Here is a 16,906-nt window from a genome sequence, read left to right as displayed (position 1 = left end):
GAGATCAAAAGATTTGAAGTGGTTTTTTTTAATTCTGTTTGGAGTCGTTTCTCTACCTTTTTGGCACGGCGAGCAAAATTATTCACTTCGACTGAAGAGATGTTACCCATGAAATGTGTAAGATGTGTGCTATCAGATGTCAGACTTGAAACGTGTAGTTGAACTGATGTATCCAGTTAGTGGTGCAATGCAGGCAAAACTGGAGCAGGCTAGCCTCCTCCTGCGCAGACTGTCAGGGAGGGAGCGAATGTGTGCACCTCACGTGAGTAGTGCTTTAGCAAACATGTGGTTATAGACCAGTTGCAATTCGGTGGGTAAATACTGTTTAATGTGACTGTTTTTTACAGGATAGACGACCATTATCACAGCACTGCAACAATTTCTTTGTGAAATGAGGAGGTTTTATCGGCTCTGCGTGCATGAGGGAAGAGCCGCTCATGCAATACACTGCATATAATTAAAAACAGATCAACAGCCCATATCGGATTGTGTTGTGGTTAATGCGATGCCTACTTCCCAATTAACTATATTACTTGCCAATAATAGGCAAATGAAAATACTTTCTCCCTGAGGGAGAATATGATAAATGATGTGTGATTATCATAAAGGATATGAATCGTGATAAATCATCCTCCTGTCAGGTGCACAAAGAGGCTTGTTTTGAAAATGGTGTTTGAGTTAACATGCAGTCCTCACGCTCTTAAGACCCATCCATCCGCCATAATGATGTCCTTTGTCCCCACGTAAGTGATCGTGTGCGACCATCCTCCGGCTGTACGCAACGGGAAGGTTGAGGGGTCGGACTTGCAGTGGGGCTCCAGTGTGACCTACAGCTGCTTTGATGGGTACCAGCTATCCACCCCTGGAATCCTCTCATGTGAGGGTACCGGCGTGTGGCGTGGGGAGATCCCTCAATGTATTCGTAAGTTGAAACGCTTGTCGGTTTTTAGACTGAAAACAGGAGAGCTTGTTTCAGTGCAATCAAAGTCCCAACTGTGTTTGCCTATTGTTTTGTTTTACATATAGTAAACATGTCAGTTGATTAAAGCAGTGCTTATTATCACCAATTAATTTGAAGCCAATCACATGTGCACACCAGGCCCCCTTTTTCCCTTCCTGTAACCCTGTTAAAGTTGATGTGCTGTGGTGCTGTGCATGACCAAGCTAATCCCTCTGTGAAATGTCAGATTTGACAGGTTGGGAAATGGTTGTGACAGATGCAAAAATAACGTCAACAATTCCTAAAATGATCCCCTCTAGTAGCTAGGTCTGCCCGTAACATGAGCATTACAAGGTACATGGACAGAGTATGCTGCGGCAGCCTACAGGCCTTGATCATAAGCCTCTGACATGGTGTTGGTAGCAGTGCCAGAATGTTCCGAAATTCCATGCACAGAGTGGGTTGTCATCTAAAGCCTGCAGCAGGGCACAATGTAAAAGCAACTTGTCGCACTCTGGGTCTGAAACATGTCTGAGTGACTTCTGTCACCAAACTCTTTTTGGAGCATTTATTAAGCAGAAATAGAACAATATCTATTTGATTATCTGTTGTAATAAAAAAAAATACTCATTTCGATTGCACAGCCTCTCTGTCCTGAATGACTGTACAAAACACAGTTTTACAACAGGATTGCTTTTTGTTTTTACTTTGTAATGTAGTGGAGTGAAGAGCTACGTTGTGAATAGCTAATCAGTCGTGGCTGAAACGCTGTGATCATCAGCGTACAGTATAAAAAACGTGATGTGTGGGATTTGATTCATGTTCTCTGTGGTTTGTTGTGTCTAGCTGTGCTTTGTGGAGACCCAGGCACCCCAGCTGAGGGTTTTGCAGAGGGGAAGCAGTTCACGTACAGGTCAGAGGTCACCTTCCACTGCCGGGAGCCCAACATCCTGGTCGGATCCTCCAGGAGAACATGCCAGGTTGATGGGAGCTGGAGTGGAATACAGCCCTCATGTATAGGTGGGTTGTCCTGCCCATTCAAACCATAGAAATAATACACATATTCAGCTTTAGTTGTGTTGTATCGGTGTGGTGTTGAGCTGTGTCTTCTTTTTCTTTATTGATGGTCACATAGGTAGGCATTGATGTACTGTAAAAATTCCTGTTGTCTTTAGATCCTGCGTATAACGCATGTAGAGACCCTGGAACTCCATCCTATGGAATACCAGTCATGTCCCAAGGATTTGAGGTGAGGTTCTTATAAGCCTGTCAGGTTGTGGGTAATCTGACATCTTTGTAATGACACTGGTTTTCAGATAATTGGACACGCAAAGCAATTCACCCATTTGTTTTCTGATCACTAGTGTCTTCTTGTATTTCAGGTTGGAAGCAAAATCTCATTCAAATGCCGTAAAAACTACCACATACTGGGATCTACAACAAGAACCTGTTTGGAAAATTTGACGTGGAGTGGTGTGCAACCGGAATGTATCGGTAAGACTTTTTGTCCTGAGACATCAAGAACACGGAAAAGGAAGTAATTAATCCAGATCATATTTCTTTACATTGACTGGTTAATGACTAATGGGCGAGATGCAGGTGGTGGTATGGCAACCAAAAGGAGTAAAGTATTGGTTTAGTAAATGTATCCCTTTGATTTACTGCATTCTAGATCACAAGCCTCCCCATGGCAGTGTCATGTTCTCTCCTCTCTTTCTCACCATCTCTCCCTAATAACTCTGCCCTGGATTATAGGTCTTGAGCGGTATATATGGATTTAAAGACAGATCATAACTGAGAAGCCATTTAGAGATGCTCAAAAGGGAATGGACATTTGAGAAAGGGTTGTGTGATTCATGGAGGGCAGTAAATTAGGGATTGCTGCCCTCAGCAAAAAATAGATAAATTTAGCCAAGTTTAAGCTGTTCCTATGTGAGTGGTAAATCTGTGGACGATTTTGACAGCATATCCTACCCTACAAAATCCTTCAAGCATCTCAGCCACATAAAGCGGCTTCACTGTCAGAGATTTGGGAGTGGGGAGGCTTAGAGGAAGGTGCAAAGACTGAGTTAATATATTATGTTTCAGATGGATTGTTTCATATTTGTTCCTGCAGATAGGATTGCTTCATCTCTATACATAACTCCATAATATTGGTGTGGGCGTGGGGCTGCTCTGTTCTAGTGGTCAAAAAATGTTCTGTTTACCGTGGTGTTTTTTTCCTTTTGTATTCCTGTAGCCCATGCCTGTAGACAGCCCGAGACACCATCCAACATTGACGTGAGGGCTATTGATTTACCAACTCTGGGCTATACCTTGATTTATACATGCCAAGACGGATTTTTCCTGGCTGGGGGATCAGAGCACAGGACATGTAAACCTGATGGAAAGTGGTCCGGAAAGCCACCTGTCTGCAGAGGTATACTTTGGAATGTGACTATTATTGAAATCCTGCTACTTACTTTGAATTATAGTATGATGAATTGTACTGTGAGCCATATACGCTATTTAAATTAGCATTATTGTGGAAGCGATAGAACGCAACTTGATTGGAGGTACACAACACACTTCTTACTTCCTGTTATGATCCAACTGAACAACAATACCAGATTTTTAATAATCATTACCAATAGATTCATCAGACCAAATGTAGTCAAATAGGACTGCACTGGCCAAAAAGACCACCAAAGAACTTAGAAATGGTTACATTGACAAAATGTTTAGGAGTAGTTTCTGTTTAATTTATCACGCTCAAGTTCCAAATTCTCTGAATAGGAAATCAACATTATACTATCTTAGCATTTTACAAAATTATGACATATTTTTGGATGAATCTAAGACTTGCTGATCCAATACTTAAAAAAAAAATCTAAGCCAGCAAAAAGTTTTTGCTCAGCAACAACATGTCGCTGGGTGCAAGGTGTGTAGCTTGTATATCCAAAATGTTGGATGTCCACCTGCTTGCCACTAACACAGACATCCCGTTTCAAGATTTTTTTGTTTTTACTACCTCGTCATAAAATTGCATCTAGAGTAATAACATCATGCTAGTTTGAATAGCTAAGCTGAACCTCAAATCGCATACTTCTTGCTAAATTGATATACATGTTTTGTAGCTGTGTGTGTGTGTTTTAGGTCTTTCTATGTCCAAATGTCCCCATGAGTATAGTAAAGCCTTTTTCAGGTCCCCACGAGGCAAAAGTCAATTTCCTGCTCAGGGTTTAGGGTCAAACATACAATTCATTGGGGTTTCTTTAAGGTCCAGGCGTTGTTGGTTAATTTTAGGGTTAAGGTTAGGCATTACATCTAAAGTTTAAGCGTACATTTTACCTTATTGAGGTTAAGGTTAGGTTTAGATTAGGGGTTAGGTTAGGGTTAGGGTAAGGGTCTGATCTCTGAACATATACATGTAAACCTTGCCTCGGTTTTTCACTGCAGTTTGCAAGTGCGTGCTTGCTAGCATTAACAAAATTCAACATAGATGCTCTGTTTTGAACATCACAAGAAAAAAAGTCCAATACCTTCTCCTCTCTTCTTGACCTTTTAATCCACATGGGAGTTTATCAACAGTGCCTAACAACTTAGCCATTTCACCATCTTTCAAAGTCGATACCATGTGTTAGATATTTGTTAACAGCTGTAATGCAGGGCCATTCCTGTGGAACAGCATTTGGGGTGGAGGGAAGGGGCTTTTGCTCCCAAACACAGATTTTGTGCAGCACTATGAGAGAAACATGCTATAAAAGACAAAAGAAAGATGTGACTAGCATCCATGGGAGCATCATTCTTTAGTCTCTGTGGTTGAGTTATAGTTATATGACCTTTAAAAGTCATTGATTGAAAACAGCTTTGCATTGAAGGGATTTGAGTCATGTTGTACAACCCTGTTTCCAGAATGATGTGCAAATCATTTATCCCTATATTTAATTAAAAGACAACAAATAAGTTGTGACAGGGGCATGTTTAACGCCCAGTAGCATCCCTCTTCTTTTAATCGTTTGGGAACCAATTTCTGTAGTTTTGAGAGTGAAATGTTTTCCCATTCTTGCTTGATAGGATTTCAGCTGCTCAACAGTTCGGGGTCTTCTTTGTCGTATTTTTTGTTTCATAATGCGCCAATTTCAATGGGGAACACGTCTTGACTGCAGGCATGCCAGTTTAGCACCTGGACTCTTTTACTAAAGAGCCATGCTGTTGTAATACTTGCAGAATGTGGTTTGGCATTGTCCTGCTGAAATAAGCATGACCTTCCCTGAAAAAGATGTTGTCAGGATGGAAGTATATGTTGCTCCAAAACCTGTATATATTGTTCAGCATTAATGGTGTCACCCATGTCACCCATGCCAAGTGCACTAATGCACCCCCATACCATCATGGATGCTGGCTTTTGAACTGTGCACTGACAACAAGCCGGATTGTCACTCTCCTTTTTAGTCAGGAGGACACCACAAAAATAATTTCACATTTTGACTCATCAGACCACAGGACTGTTTTCTACTTTGCCTCAGTCCATCTTAAATGAGCTCAGGCTAAGAGGAGGCGGCAGCGTTTCTTTATCTTCTTTATATACAGTTTCTTCTTTGCATGGTAGAGTTTTAACTTGGATATGTGGATGCAGTGATGTACTGTGTTTACAATGATTTTCTGAAGTGTTCCTGAGCCAATGCTTTGATTTCCACTATAGAATCGTGTCTGTTTTTATTGCAGTGCCGCCTGAGTCCCAGAAGATAAACGGCCATCCAATATTGGTTTTGCGCCTTGTCACTTGCATACAGAGATTTCTCTGGATCCTTTGAATCCTTTAATGATATTATGTATCGTAGATGATGAGATCCCCAAACCCTTTGCAATTTTACATTGTAAAACATTATTCTTAAATTGTTGCACCATTTGCTTGATTGCATGGACACATCCCCATTTTTACCTCTGAAAGACTCGTCCTCTCTGGGAAGCTCTTTTAATACCCAATTATGTTACTGACCTGTAGCCAATAAACCAAATTAGTTGTAAGATGTTCCACCGTTTTTTTTTTTTGCATTACACAACTTTTCCAGTCTTTTGTTGCCCCTGTCCCAGCTTTTTTGGAACATGTTACTGGCATCAAATTCAAAGTGAGCGTATATTTTTCAAGAAACAAAAATATTTCTCAGTTTCAACATTTAATACAGTATGTTGTCCTCATACTATTGAATACTGGGTTTAAATGAGTTGCCCATCATAGCATTCTGTTTTTCTTTACATTTTACACAGCGTCCCAAATATTTTGGAAACGGGGTTGTATTTCGAAAGACACAGTCAATTAAGTTCTACATTGCAGATCATTACTTTGTTAAAATCTATACATACAGTAAGGAGACATTTTGAATTTCGATAGATTACTGTAACTATGGCCAGGGCAGTAACTGGCCACTGTAGTAGGTTGAAGATGTTCTGGAAAACCTTGATAGAGCATAGAATAGGCATTTCTGTGCTCGTTTGAATCACCTTGATTATTCAGTTATTCAACAAATCCGTACCTAAAACATTGTTCTTTTGTTTTCAATCTGCTTTTTGTATTAATAAATCATTTTTCACCACATGCACGGGTATTAGTAGAATAGGTAATCGAGAACATTTCTGCAATCATCAAGTATTAATCACTCTGGTAAAATGTAGCCCTCGAAAAACATTGTCATTACAAGGCTACAAGCAACAAATGGCAGTGAGTAGGTCACATCCATAAATGTCATGTAAGCAATTATTTCTTCTGTCTTTCAGTTGGGACAAAAATAAATGGTAAGAAGGGAATCGAGTCGGATGTGCTGAAAAACAAGATTCGTGGTACGTTCTCATCTCTGAGTAATTTGTTCATGTTCAAATGCTTGTCGCTTCAGTGTAACGCGTAATGTGCTTACTGCACATCTTGAGATTACTCTTAATGACAGCTACTGCGCGCATACAACCAATGGGTGAGGCAAAAGCTAAACAAATCTTGATGAATGATTATATCTTATTCTGATCATACTGTATAACATAAGTCTTTCTATCCTTCAGTTCCAGTAGATGTGTTTTCTTTCAACTATGTCTGGACTGGGTTCTACGAGTACCTTGGGGCAAGAGAAAGTGCCACTATTACTGTAAATGGATTCAATGCAACAACCAGTAGAATCAATGTCACACTTCTGGATCAGAGCAGAGTGCAGCTTAAACTATCTGGTAAAGCACAACACACATTAATTCTGACATTATTTGATTTGCCAAATATTCCATAACGATAACCTCATTTCCATTCTTTAAAGGCACGTACAAGAAGGAAGAAAACCATTTGCTACTGAAAGTTTACCAGATACGTGGCCCAACTGAACATCATTTCAGTAAATTCAAAAATGACAACTGGGCGATGGATGGCTATGTGAGACATTTATTTTGATTCAATTATCAATATTTCCAGAAAATATTAGGGAGGGATGTGAGCTAAATGGGTAGCAGTTATAGTTCTGCCATGGTGCATTTAAACTTGACCCTGATGAGTCTGACAAACACTTTTTCCTTTCTCTTTTGTGTTGGTTTAGGTGACTGCAGAGTCTGACAAGAAAACCTTTGTTTACCAGGGTCATATTCACAGCAAGGACTTTGGAAGATTTGTGCTTACAAGAGGTACAATCATTTTGAAGTCATTCTCAATAATAACTAAATCACATCCACGGTTATACTTACCTGCTGATACCCTAACTTCTAAAGTTAATTGATTGTAAGTTAAAGATTGATTGTAATCTTTTGTTTCCTTGTTAGGTCTGTTTACGACCGATCTGGACCCATTAAATCCCCCATACTACGGCACCAATAGCAGTTCAGTAGCAGCTGCCATACTGGTGCCATTTTTTGCCCTTATTCTATCAGGGTTTGCATTTTACCTCTACAAACACAGGTAAGACGTGGTGGCTATTAAGTGTCTTTGTAACCTGAATTGGTGGTGTTTGTCCATTTATGCTTGGATGTTAATCATCGCTGTCTCTTTCTGATCAGTTATGGGAAACTCCTGTGCCAATTCCCCAGCAAAATTAATTTTTAAAAGTTTCAGTGATAAATCATTAACACAAAAAAAATGTTAGATGAGCCTGTGACTGAATTATTTAAAAAAGAGCAGTGGAGTTTTCCAATGCTAACTGAACAAGCAAAAGAAAGAAAATGTGACATTATTATAAGATAAAATGGAAACTACCCAATATTAAAGTACATAAAAAAATTGGCAGGGTACTTTCACAAGACACTGATGACAATGAGAGACCCAAAGACGTAATCAGGGCGGGCGGCAGGTAAGACATAAGAAACTAAATCACTACAAGCAACAATTCCTACTTCCACATCGTCATTATCGTCTTTTTACTTTTTTCATTTTGTGGAGAATAACAATTTGAGGGGAAAACGCCAACTTGTTGGGCAAAAATGAATATGTTGTGTTCTTTGATCTCATATTGTCATCTCTCTGTCAACATATTTCAAACAACTGAATGTTGTTCTATTTGTTTTTTGTGGACATTTACCTACAAGGTATCATGGGAATCCATATGTTTTTGACTTATATGATTACTGGAGGGGAGTTTGAAGTATTGTAACAATGAACACAGAATCATGCTTAGCAACTACAGAGGTTCTGAAAAGTATTCACCCCCTCAGACTTTTCTACATTGTATTGTGTTAGAAGTTGAAATCAGAATGGATTAAATTGTTTTTGGCACTGATCAACACAAAAAAAGGCCATAATGTCAGAGTGAAAAAGAAAATCCTAAAACCTTTATCTGGAAAATAAATGTACCTACTGTTTTTAAAATTGCTCAAGCTCCGTCAAGTTGAATGGGGACCTTTGGTGAACACCAATTCTCAACTCTATTTACAAATTCTCAAGTGGATTGATGTCCGAGCTTTGACTAGGCTTCTCCAGGACATTTTTTATGTTGTCTTCAGCCCACTCTAGTTTGGCTTTGGTATGGTTGACTTTTGTTCTGCTGGAAGATTAATCTTATCCCAAGTAACAGGTCTCTTGCAGAGTGACGCAGATTTATTTTACAGGATGTCTGTGTACTTAGGATGTCCATTTTGCCCTCCTGTTTCACAAGATTTCCTGGCCGAAGACTGCTTCCACTTGGTCTACCACATGCCTTCTGAGTTTCTTTCACCAATGAGTTTCTTTTTGTCACTTTTCCATAAAAGCATGTTCTAGACACATTCACGTTTATGCCATATTCTCTGCTTTTCCTAATGATTGACTTAGTGCTCAAGGGGATGTTCAATGCCTTGGATACCTTATTCCAGATTTACTTTATCTTCATGATGTAGTTTCTGTTTGGAATTGTACTAACCAACTGTAGAACTTCCTGGAGACAAGTGTATTTAACCTGAAACAATGTGAAACGCCTTAATTGGACTCAGTTTAAATTAATTAAACTGATTATATGATTCTAAAGACGGTTGCAGCTCAGCTCGTTCAGGTGTGTCATAGCAAAGGGGGCAAATACTTACTCAGTCAAATATTTCTCTGTTTTATATTTGTGATTAATTTACAAAAATGTGCTGATTTTATTTTTCATGCTGACATTATGGATTTTTTGTGTTGGTCTGTCAGTGTCAACAACTCCTGATTAAATCTAATTTGATTTCATGTTGTAACGCAGTAAATGTGGAAAAGTACAAGGGGGTGAATACTATTGAGTGCCGCTGAAAGTGCATTGATCTTCACATGCATACATGTTTAAAATGAATACCTTTTATTTACGTTTCACTTTGGATGCCAAGTGTCACAGATGCTTACAGTGGGGAGAACAAGTATTTGATACACTGCCGATTTTGCAGGTTTTCCCACTTACAAAGCATAGGTACTCTTCAAATGTGAGTGACGGTCTCTAAAACAAAAATCCAGAAAATCACATTGCATGATTTTTAAGTAATTCATTTGCATTTTATTGCATGACATAAGTATTTGATACATCAGAAAAGCGTACTGAAACCTTTGTTTGCAATTACAGAGATCATACGTTTCCCGTAGTTCTTGACCAGGTTTGCACACACTGCAGCAGGGATTTTGGCCCACTCCTCCATACAGACCTTCTCCAGATCCTTCAGGTTTCAGGGCTGTCACTGGGCAATACGGACATTCAGCTTGCTCCAAAGATTTTCTATTGGTTCAGGTCTGGAGACTGGCTAGGCCACTCCAGGACCTTGAGATGCTTCTTACGGAGCCACTCCTTAGTTGCCCTGGCTGTGTGTTTCGGGTCATTGTCATGCTGGAAGACCCAGCCTTGACCCATCTTCAAAGCTCTTACTGAGGGAAGGAGGTTATTGGCCAAGTTCTCGCGATACATGGCCCCATCCATCCTCCCCTCAATACGGTGCAGTCGTCCTGTCCCCTTTGCAGAAATGCATCCCTAAAGAATGATGTTTCCACCTCCATGCTTCACAGTTGGGATGTTGTTCTTGGGGTTGTACTCATCTTCTTCCTCCAAACACGGCGAGTGGGGTTTAGACCAAAGAGCTCTATTTGTGTCTCATCAGACCACATGACCTTCTCCCATTCCTCCTCTGGATCATCCATATGGTCATTGGGAAACTTCAGATGGGCTGGCTTGAGCAGGGGGACCTTGCGTGCGCTGCAGGATTTTAATCCATGACGGCGTAGTGTGTTACTAATGGTTTTATTTGAGACTGTGGTCCCAGCTCTCTTCATGTCATTGACCAGGTCATGCCGTGTAGTTCTGGGCTGATCCCTCACCTTCCTTATGATCATTGATGCCCCACGAGGTCAGATCTTGCATGGAGCCCCAGACCGAGGGAGACTGGCCGTCATCTTGAACTTCTTCCATTTTCTAATAATTGTGCCAACAGTTGTTGCCTTCTCACCAAGCTGCTTGCCTATTGTCCTGTAGCCCATCCCAGCCTTGTGCAGGTCTACAATTGTATCCCTGATGTCCTTACACAGCTCTCTGGTCTTGGCCATTGTGGAGAGGTTGGAGTCTGTTTGATTGAGTGTTTGGACAGGTGTCTTTTTATACAGGTAACGAGTTCAAACAGGTGCAGTTAATACAGGTAATGAGTGGAGAACAGGAGGGCTTCTTAAAGAAAAACTAACAGGTCTTTGAGAGCCGTAATTCTTACTGGTTGGTAGGTGATCAAATACTTATGTCATGCAATAAAATGCAAATTAATTATAAAAAAATCATACAATGTGATTTTCTTGATTTTCTTTTTGATTCCGTCTCTGGTAGTTGAAGTATACCTATGATATATGAAAATTACAGACCTCTACATGCTTTGTAAGTAGGACAACCTGCAAAATCGGCAGTGTATCAAATACTTGTTCTCCCCATTGTACGTGTCAGATAGAATACTTTGTAATGGCAATGCCATAATAACATAATATATATATTTTAATATTTGTTTTATTAATTATTTTCTATTGCATTTTGCATACTTTATTATACATGTTTAGCCACTAGCTTCATTACCACCTACTCTACTTCATTCATACTCCCACAGCAAGTTTGGAAAGTTTTGGAAATGTGTTTTTCAATGTGCAGAGGTATACAGACAGATCCTGCTTTTGCAATGTCTTTATGGGGAATTAGCTGTTGGAGTTTTTATATCCAAACAAAATTAATCAGAATCACCATTATTATTACAAAACCTCCAGAAACCTTCATTTGTCTAAAATTTTGTCAAGATGTGTAAGGGTACAAAGTGGATTTTAAGTAAACAAGTACATATACTCTTGGGTGGAATAAAGGTCTTTACATTGATCTTATATTGGCGTTTAAAAACATCTTACATGGCCTTCAGTAGATCTTCCCAGTCTGCTTTTTCACAAATTAAGAGGTTAAACAGTCTCCAAGAGTATATGTGTGTTCGAGACTTTCCTTTTACTAAGTTTTTTGTAATTATAATGTGGTATATAAGAAGATACTATACTGTAAAGAGATTCTAAAATTCCTTATGGGAAAGAGAAAAATACAGTATAGAGTAACATCGTATAATGAAAGACAAATGTGTTTATTTTTATGTATTTAACTAGTTTTATCTAGGATTTCTATTAGTACATTAGTACATTTGCTAACACTTTTTTATTTGTTCACCTTTCAGAACAAGACCAAAAGTACAATACAATGGCTACGCAGGTCATGAAAACACAAATGGACAAGCATCGTTTGAAAACCCAATGTATGACACAAACATGAAACCCACGGAGGCGAAAGCTGTGAGGTTTGATACAACTCTGAACACAGTCTGCACAGTGGTATAGCCCTGTTACTGCCAGCATTGGACTGGTTTTTACAGCCATACCTCTTGGGGTAAGCAGAATCTTCATTTTCGTTAGATGCCAATATTCCTTTGACTTATCACTTTATAACCTCTACATGGAGATGATAAAGGACACAATTTAAATCAATGACAATTTTATATGGACTCGCCACAAAAAAAAGAACAATAACAACAACTATTGGTGTTCTTTGGAGCAAAGACCATGTATATGGCCAGGAGAAAAAAGAAAGACAGAAGATACTTTCTTGGATCAAGGATTTCTGCCTTTCATGGCTTTGCTAGATGAAAGCTGTACCCCTCCCCCCCCAAAGGCCCTCTTTGGGGAAATACTGAAGTGTCTTGAAAAGCCACATAATTGTTGATAATGAAAACAGTGATTTCTTCAGTGAAGATGAACCACAAAGAGGAAGCAACTTTGAACGTGTTGCTGCTCATTCCTTTCCAGAGTTCTCCAATAAAGTTAAAATATGCTACAACTACAACTGTCTCGCAGGAGAACCTGGCTATCTAATCTCTGGGTAGTTAAAGGAACTCTCGTCTGTTGTGTTGAAAAATGTATCGCACAAATTTTGCACTAATGTGTTATGAATGGGTATGAAATGAGTCTTCAAACTATCTGAAAGAATGACATACAGGGTTTTTGACCATTTGTAGATAAACATACAGTATATTTCCATATCCACAAGAATCCTGTTGTCCAGCTACTGTTTTCAATGGAGAGGCTTATTTTATTTTCAGTATTGGTTTTGCGAATGAATTTATGGAACACTGCTTAATTTTCTTTATGATTATATACATAATTTTTAACTCTGGAGTCACAAATACCATGCGACTTATCAAGCACCATTCCATTCCACAAATCTGAATTGAGCAGCAACTGGTGTAAATGCAAATGGGCAGCAATCGTAAATTATTTTGCATTTCATTCACAAATCACTCTTACCGCTGAGCAAACAGATCTGGCTTATCTGTTGCTAAACAACAATTCACAATATTGTTGTATACTGTAAATTGCATTAAATTCTTACAGTATAATGTACAGTATGTTAGTCATTAATGTTTGTACTGTCAGTCACCTGTTTATTGTCCATTTTTGAGTTTATTTCAAATTACCACAGGCCTTGAACACTTAAAATGTTGAATCCTACACAACACTTTACTGTCCTATCTTCTGGTCTTGCTGCAGATTTGCTTAAGTCTCAAAACTATCTCATGTGCAAGAGGACATCAATTTGCTACTAATCAGACCTGAAACTAATGAATAATTTATTTTTCATAAATGCTGCACTTGCTTTTAATCACCGTTTTAATGCAGAAGTGTATTTTTGTTTAATCATGCTCTAAGATTATGCCATGTTGTTAGTCTGACACATTGTCAAACTTGTTATGTTACACAAGGCAAGGTGGGGACTGAGGAATCAAGTTGGATAGAAATCCTTCATTAGCAGAGGCATGAGAAGGTCATTTAGAAGCTTGTCTTAATAAACACCCCCCAGCAAATGGGCTTTATTATATGTTCCTCCTATCCTTAAGGGTATTGAGAAAATGATGATGAATTGAACACAGACTTCATATTTACACTCCAAGAAGCACTGCCTTATTCAATTCAGAAGCATGAAAAAGCTGTCACAGTTACAAATGACCTATTACAACACTAATGCTTTAGAGTGCAGGGCTACTTGAATGCATACAGTATAGTACACTGTGATTCCAAAGTTATAGATTAGCTTCATCTTTTTAAAATAATTTTGGTAATGCATGTATTCACAAAATATTTTCAGTACAGCAGATGAACTACCTTAGCTTGGCTTTTCAAAATCTTTTAACCTGTTGTTGCTTTGAGATCCTTTGCATTCAAGCCTTTACAGCACTGCAGATTTACCCAGCTGAGGTGTGCCAAAATCATGACCAACCCACATGCCAAATCACCATGGGTCCCCTTTCCCCCATCATCATCATCCATATTCTCCAGCAAATACTCCCATACACCAACCCACTACACGCCTATAGCTAAAATTCATTTGTTAGTACGGTTGTTTTGAAAATAGAAGAACCAAGCATACAGCAGCAGATATTTATCTAATCTGAACACACATTTATTCTGTTGACCCGTGAAGCCCCGGGTTAAAGGGCTAGATATGTTCAGTGTAATGGAGTGCGGGAGGCACATCCAGTTCTTAATGTGTAAAATGGGTGAGGATAAACATCACAAAAATCACTGAGTTGTGTATAAAATTAGCCATATCACAACATGTAAACAGATCAGTTTGATCCCAAATAAAGCAGCTTGTATAACCCAATGGAGAGTTATTCATGAGTAATGTAGTGGCTACATTTGGGCTATCCTATATACCAGATGTCCGACTGTCTTAACTTACCACCATAATGTAATGAACAAAGGCAATTATACTTCACCTCACACAAAAAGTCTAAAGTCAACAAAGTCTGTTTTTCCTGTTTTTTTTTTTTTTACATCTACAATATTGCGCATGGTAATGACCAATTTGCTTACTGTATTTCAGAAAAGGTTTCAAACACACTCTCCCCCTATATTGATGATTAATGTTAAAAATCTAAATATTCCAGATTTTTAACAAGTCAATTCTTGCGTTACACATCGTTGGTTAAACCTACAACATGACTTGGCGTTCATAACATTGTATGCCAACACCACTTTAGTTTTGCATGAACAAAAGTAGAGTTTTTCATATTGGACTGCAAAACAGCCAGAACCAGTTACAAACGAATACACGCTCACCAGGACGGTCAGGTTAAGACGCTGCAATGTTGACAGGAATGCTAAGGCTCGGTGGTCTCTAAAACTCCCGTGGCACTCACAGTAAGAGTAGCCCCGGTCTGATGCGTAAATTCCACGAGTAAGTCGCTCCTCACTTTTCTACCTGATAGTTGACAAATTGTGAGCCTATTGACACACACTGATGCCATGTATCACCCGTGTGGGTGCCACACATTGTTATACGATGTGTTAACAATTTGAGGGGTTTGCGACCTCATGCTAATAAGACCTCCGACGTCAGCTGGTACGTGGCTTACCAGTAACCACTCGAGTGTCCTGTCTGAACTGGCCATGCTAATACAACAATCAACTAGTGCAGCAGCCCATCGTGTCAGAGAATAGACACTAAATAAAAACATTTGATATGTTCAATTATTTGATGGGTATCCGAGTAGCCTCCAACGAGGCTGTTAGCGGATGTGCCTTGGAAAAACTGGCCTAATTTTGTTATTTAACTTTAGCTGCCTCTTTTTTTTTTTTTTTTGGCCCCACATTAGTGCTTAATTTCAAATATGTTGCTAACTGTTTTATTTTTACAACTAGTTGACTTGAAACTAATGCTCACCCTACTATAGGGGGAGCAAAAAAAAATTATAAGAAAGCACCGAATATGGCAAACAGTTGTTTTTAATGTATTCTACTCATACACAGATTTATGCTGCCATCACATTTTCTGGACCTACTCCTCCAGCGCATATATATTTTTGTGCACAAAGTCAATGACTGAAGTGTTTTATTAGGAATTTTCAAATGTGACTTCTCTGTGGGAATTTGCACGTGTCCCAGACTGTAGCACGTGTCCCAGACTGTAGCACGTGTCCCAGACTGTAGCACGTGTCCCAGACTGTAGCACGTGTCCCAGACTGTAGCACGTGTCCCAGACTGTAGCACGTGTCCCAGACTGTAGCACGTGTCCCAGACTGTAGCACGTGTCCCAGATTGCAGGTGCAATTGATAGAACGCGTGCTTCCGACCGGAACATTGACTACTTGGCAATGACGTAGTTGACACAATGAAAGCAACATTTTAGCATAGGATAGGGCAAGGATAAAAAATATGTAAAGGCATATGTTTTTATCGCTTGTTTCGTGAGCTGAAATAAAACATCCCTGAAATGTTCCTTGTGCATATCTACATTCCCGGTTGGGTAATTCATACATTAGGGCTTATTCAACTGAAACATTATTGCATGTCGCGTTTATATTTACTGTATTTTCAATATAAAAACATTATCATTAAATAGTAATGCATATACCCCACTGATCATTGCACAGTGATACAATTTGTATTAAAACTGTGATCAGTGTAATAACAATTTAAATATCACACATTTTAAATATGGTCAGTGAGATCCATTTTGTGAGCCAAACACATTTGTCGTCAATACATTTAAATATTTTGGTGACTGTTAAGTTGTGGGAACATCTACATGTAGTAACCTCAACTGGGATGTAGCATACAAATGAATGCCCAATTCGCCTACATCACTGCATTTCACTGAGGTTACAAAGGCTTGTTTCAGTTACTAGAAGGCCCGTCGCTGGTCTCAATGTGCATTGCACCCGCTGCCTGACAGTCCATCCCTTTTCCCCAGAGATACATTTTATGTGTATAGTATGTTTGTAAAGCTAGAAGCATTTGTATTTCTTAATTTTACTACAAACAGCTGTTCAGCATTTTACATCTCAAACTACGCCTGTTGTTCATTGCACACCTACGTACTGTGCTGCAGTGTCTCCAATTATCAATAGGGTTAAAATGAAAAATTAGTCAAATCATCACCTATTCTTTGTAAACATTTTGTGATTTTCTTTGGTGACCCACTGCTTTTAATCCCAATCTTGCCTTCCTTTGGGCTTGCTGCAATTACATTATTTACA

General features: G+C 39.1%; 1 protein-coding gene across 3 annotated transcripts in view; it reads left to right on the top strand.

Moving 5' to 3' along the window:
* Nucleotides 1–14,529, top strand: part of LOC105021402 (CUB and sushi domain-containing protein 1) — a 398,226-nt gene extending 383,697 nt beyond the window's left edge. The window contains exons 60-71 of one of the 3 annotated variants that reach the window (XM_020047618.2): nucleotides 749–922; nucleotides 1,787–1,960; nucleotides 2,116–2,189; nucleotides 2,323–2,434; nucleotides 3,180–3,359; nucleotides 6,698–6,760; nucleotides 6,974–7,135; nucleotides 7,219–7,331; nucleotides 7,492–7,576; nucleotides 7,712–7,847; nucleotides 8,173–8,235; nucleotides 12,050–14,529. In XM_020047618.2, coding sequence (XP_019903177.2) covers nucleotides 749–922; nucleotides 1,787–1,960; nucleotides 2,116–2,189; nucleotides 2,323–2,434; nucleotides 3,180–3,359; nucleotides 6,698–6,760; nucleotides 6,974–7,135; nucleotides 7,219–7,331; nucleotides 7,492–7,576; nucleotides 7,712–7,847; nucleotides 8,173–8,235; nucleotides 12,050–12,209 — 1,496 coding nt within the window. In that variant the 3' untranslated portion in view covers nucleotides 12,210–14,529. Of the gene's footprint in view, nucleotides 1–748; nucleotides 923–1,786; nucleotides 1,961–2,115; nucleotides 2,190–2,322; nucleotides 2,435–3,179; nucleotides 3,360–6,674; nucleotides 6,761–6,973; nucleotides 7,136–7,218; nucleotides 7,332–7,491; nucleotides 7,577–7,711; nucleotides 7,848–8,172; nucleotides 8,236–12,049 lie in introns of those variants that run through there. The other 2 variants (XM_020047620.2, XM_020047621.2) reach the window with 2 other exon arrangements.
* The last annotated feature ends 2,377 nt before the right edge of the window (nucleotides 14,530–16,906 follow it).

This window comes from Esox lucius, chromosome 6, assembly GCF_011004845.1.
Source record: "Esox lucius isolate fEsoLuc1 chromosome 6, fEsoLuc1.pri, whole genome shotgun sequence".
NCBI classification, from domain to species: Eukaryota; Metazoa; Chordata; class Actinopteri; order Esociformes; family Esocidae; genus Esox; species Esox lucius.
The sequence above is the reverse complement of the archived record's forward strand: the minus strand, read 5'-3'. Positions and strand labels throughout refer to the sequence as shown.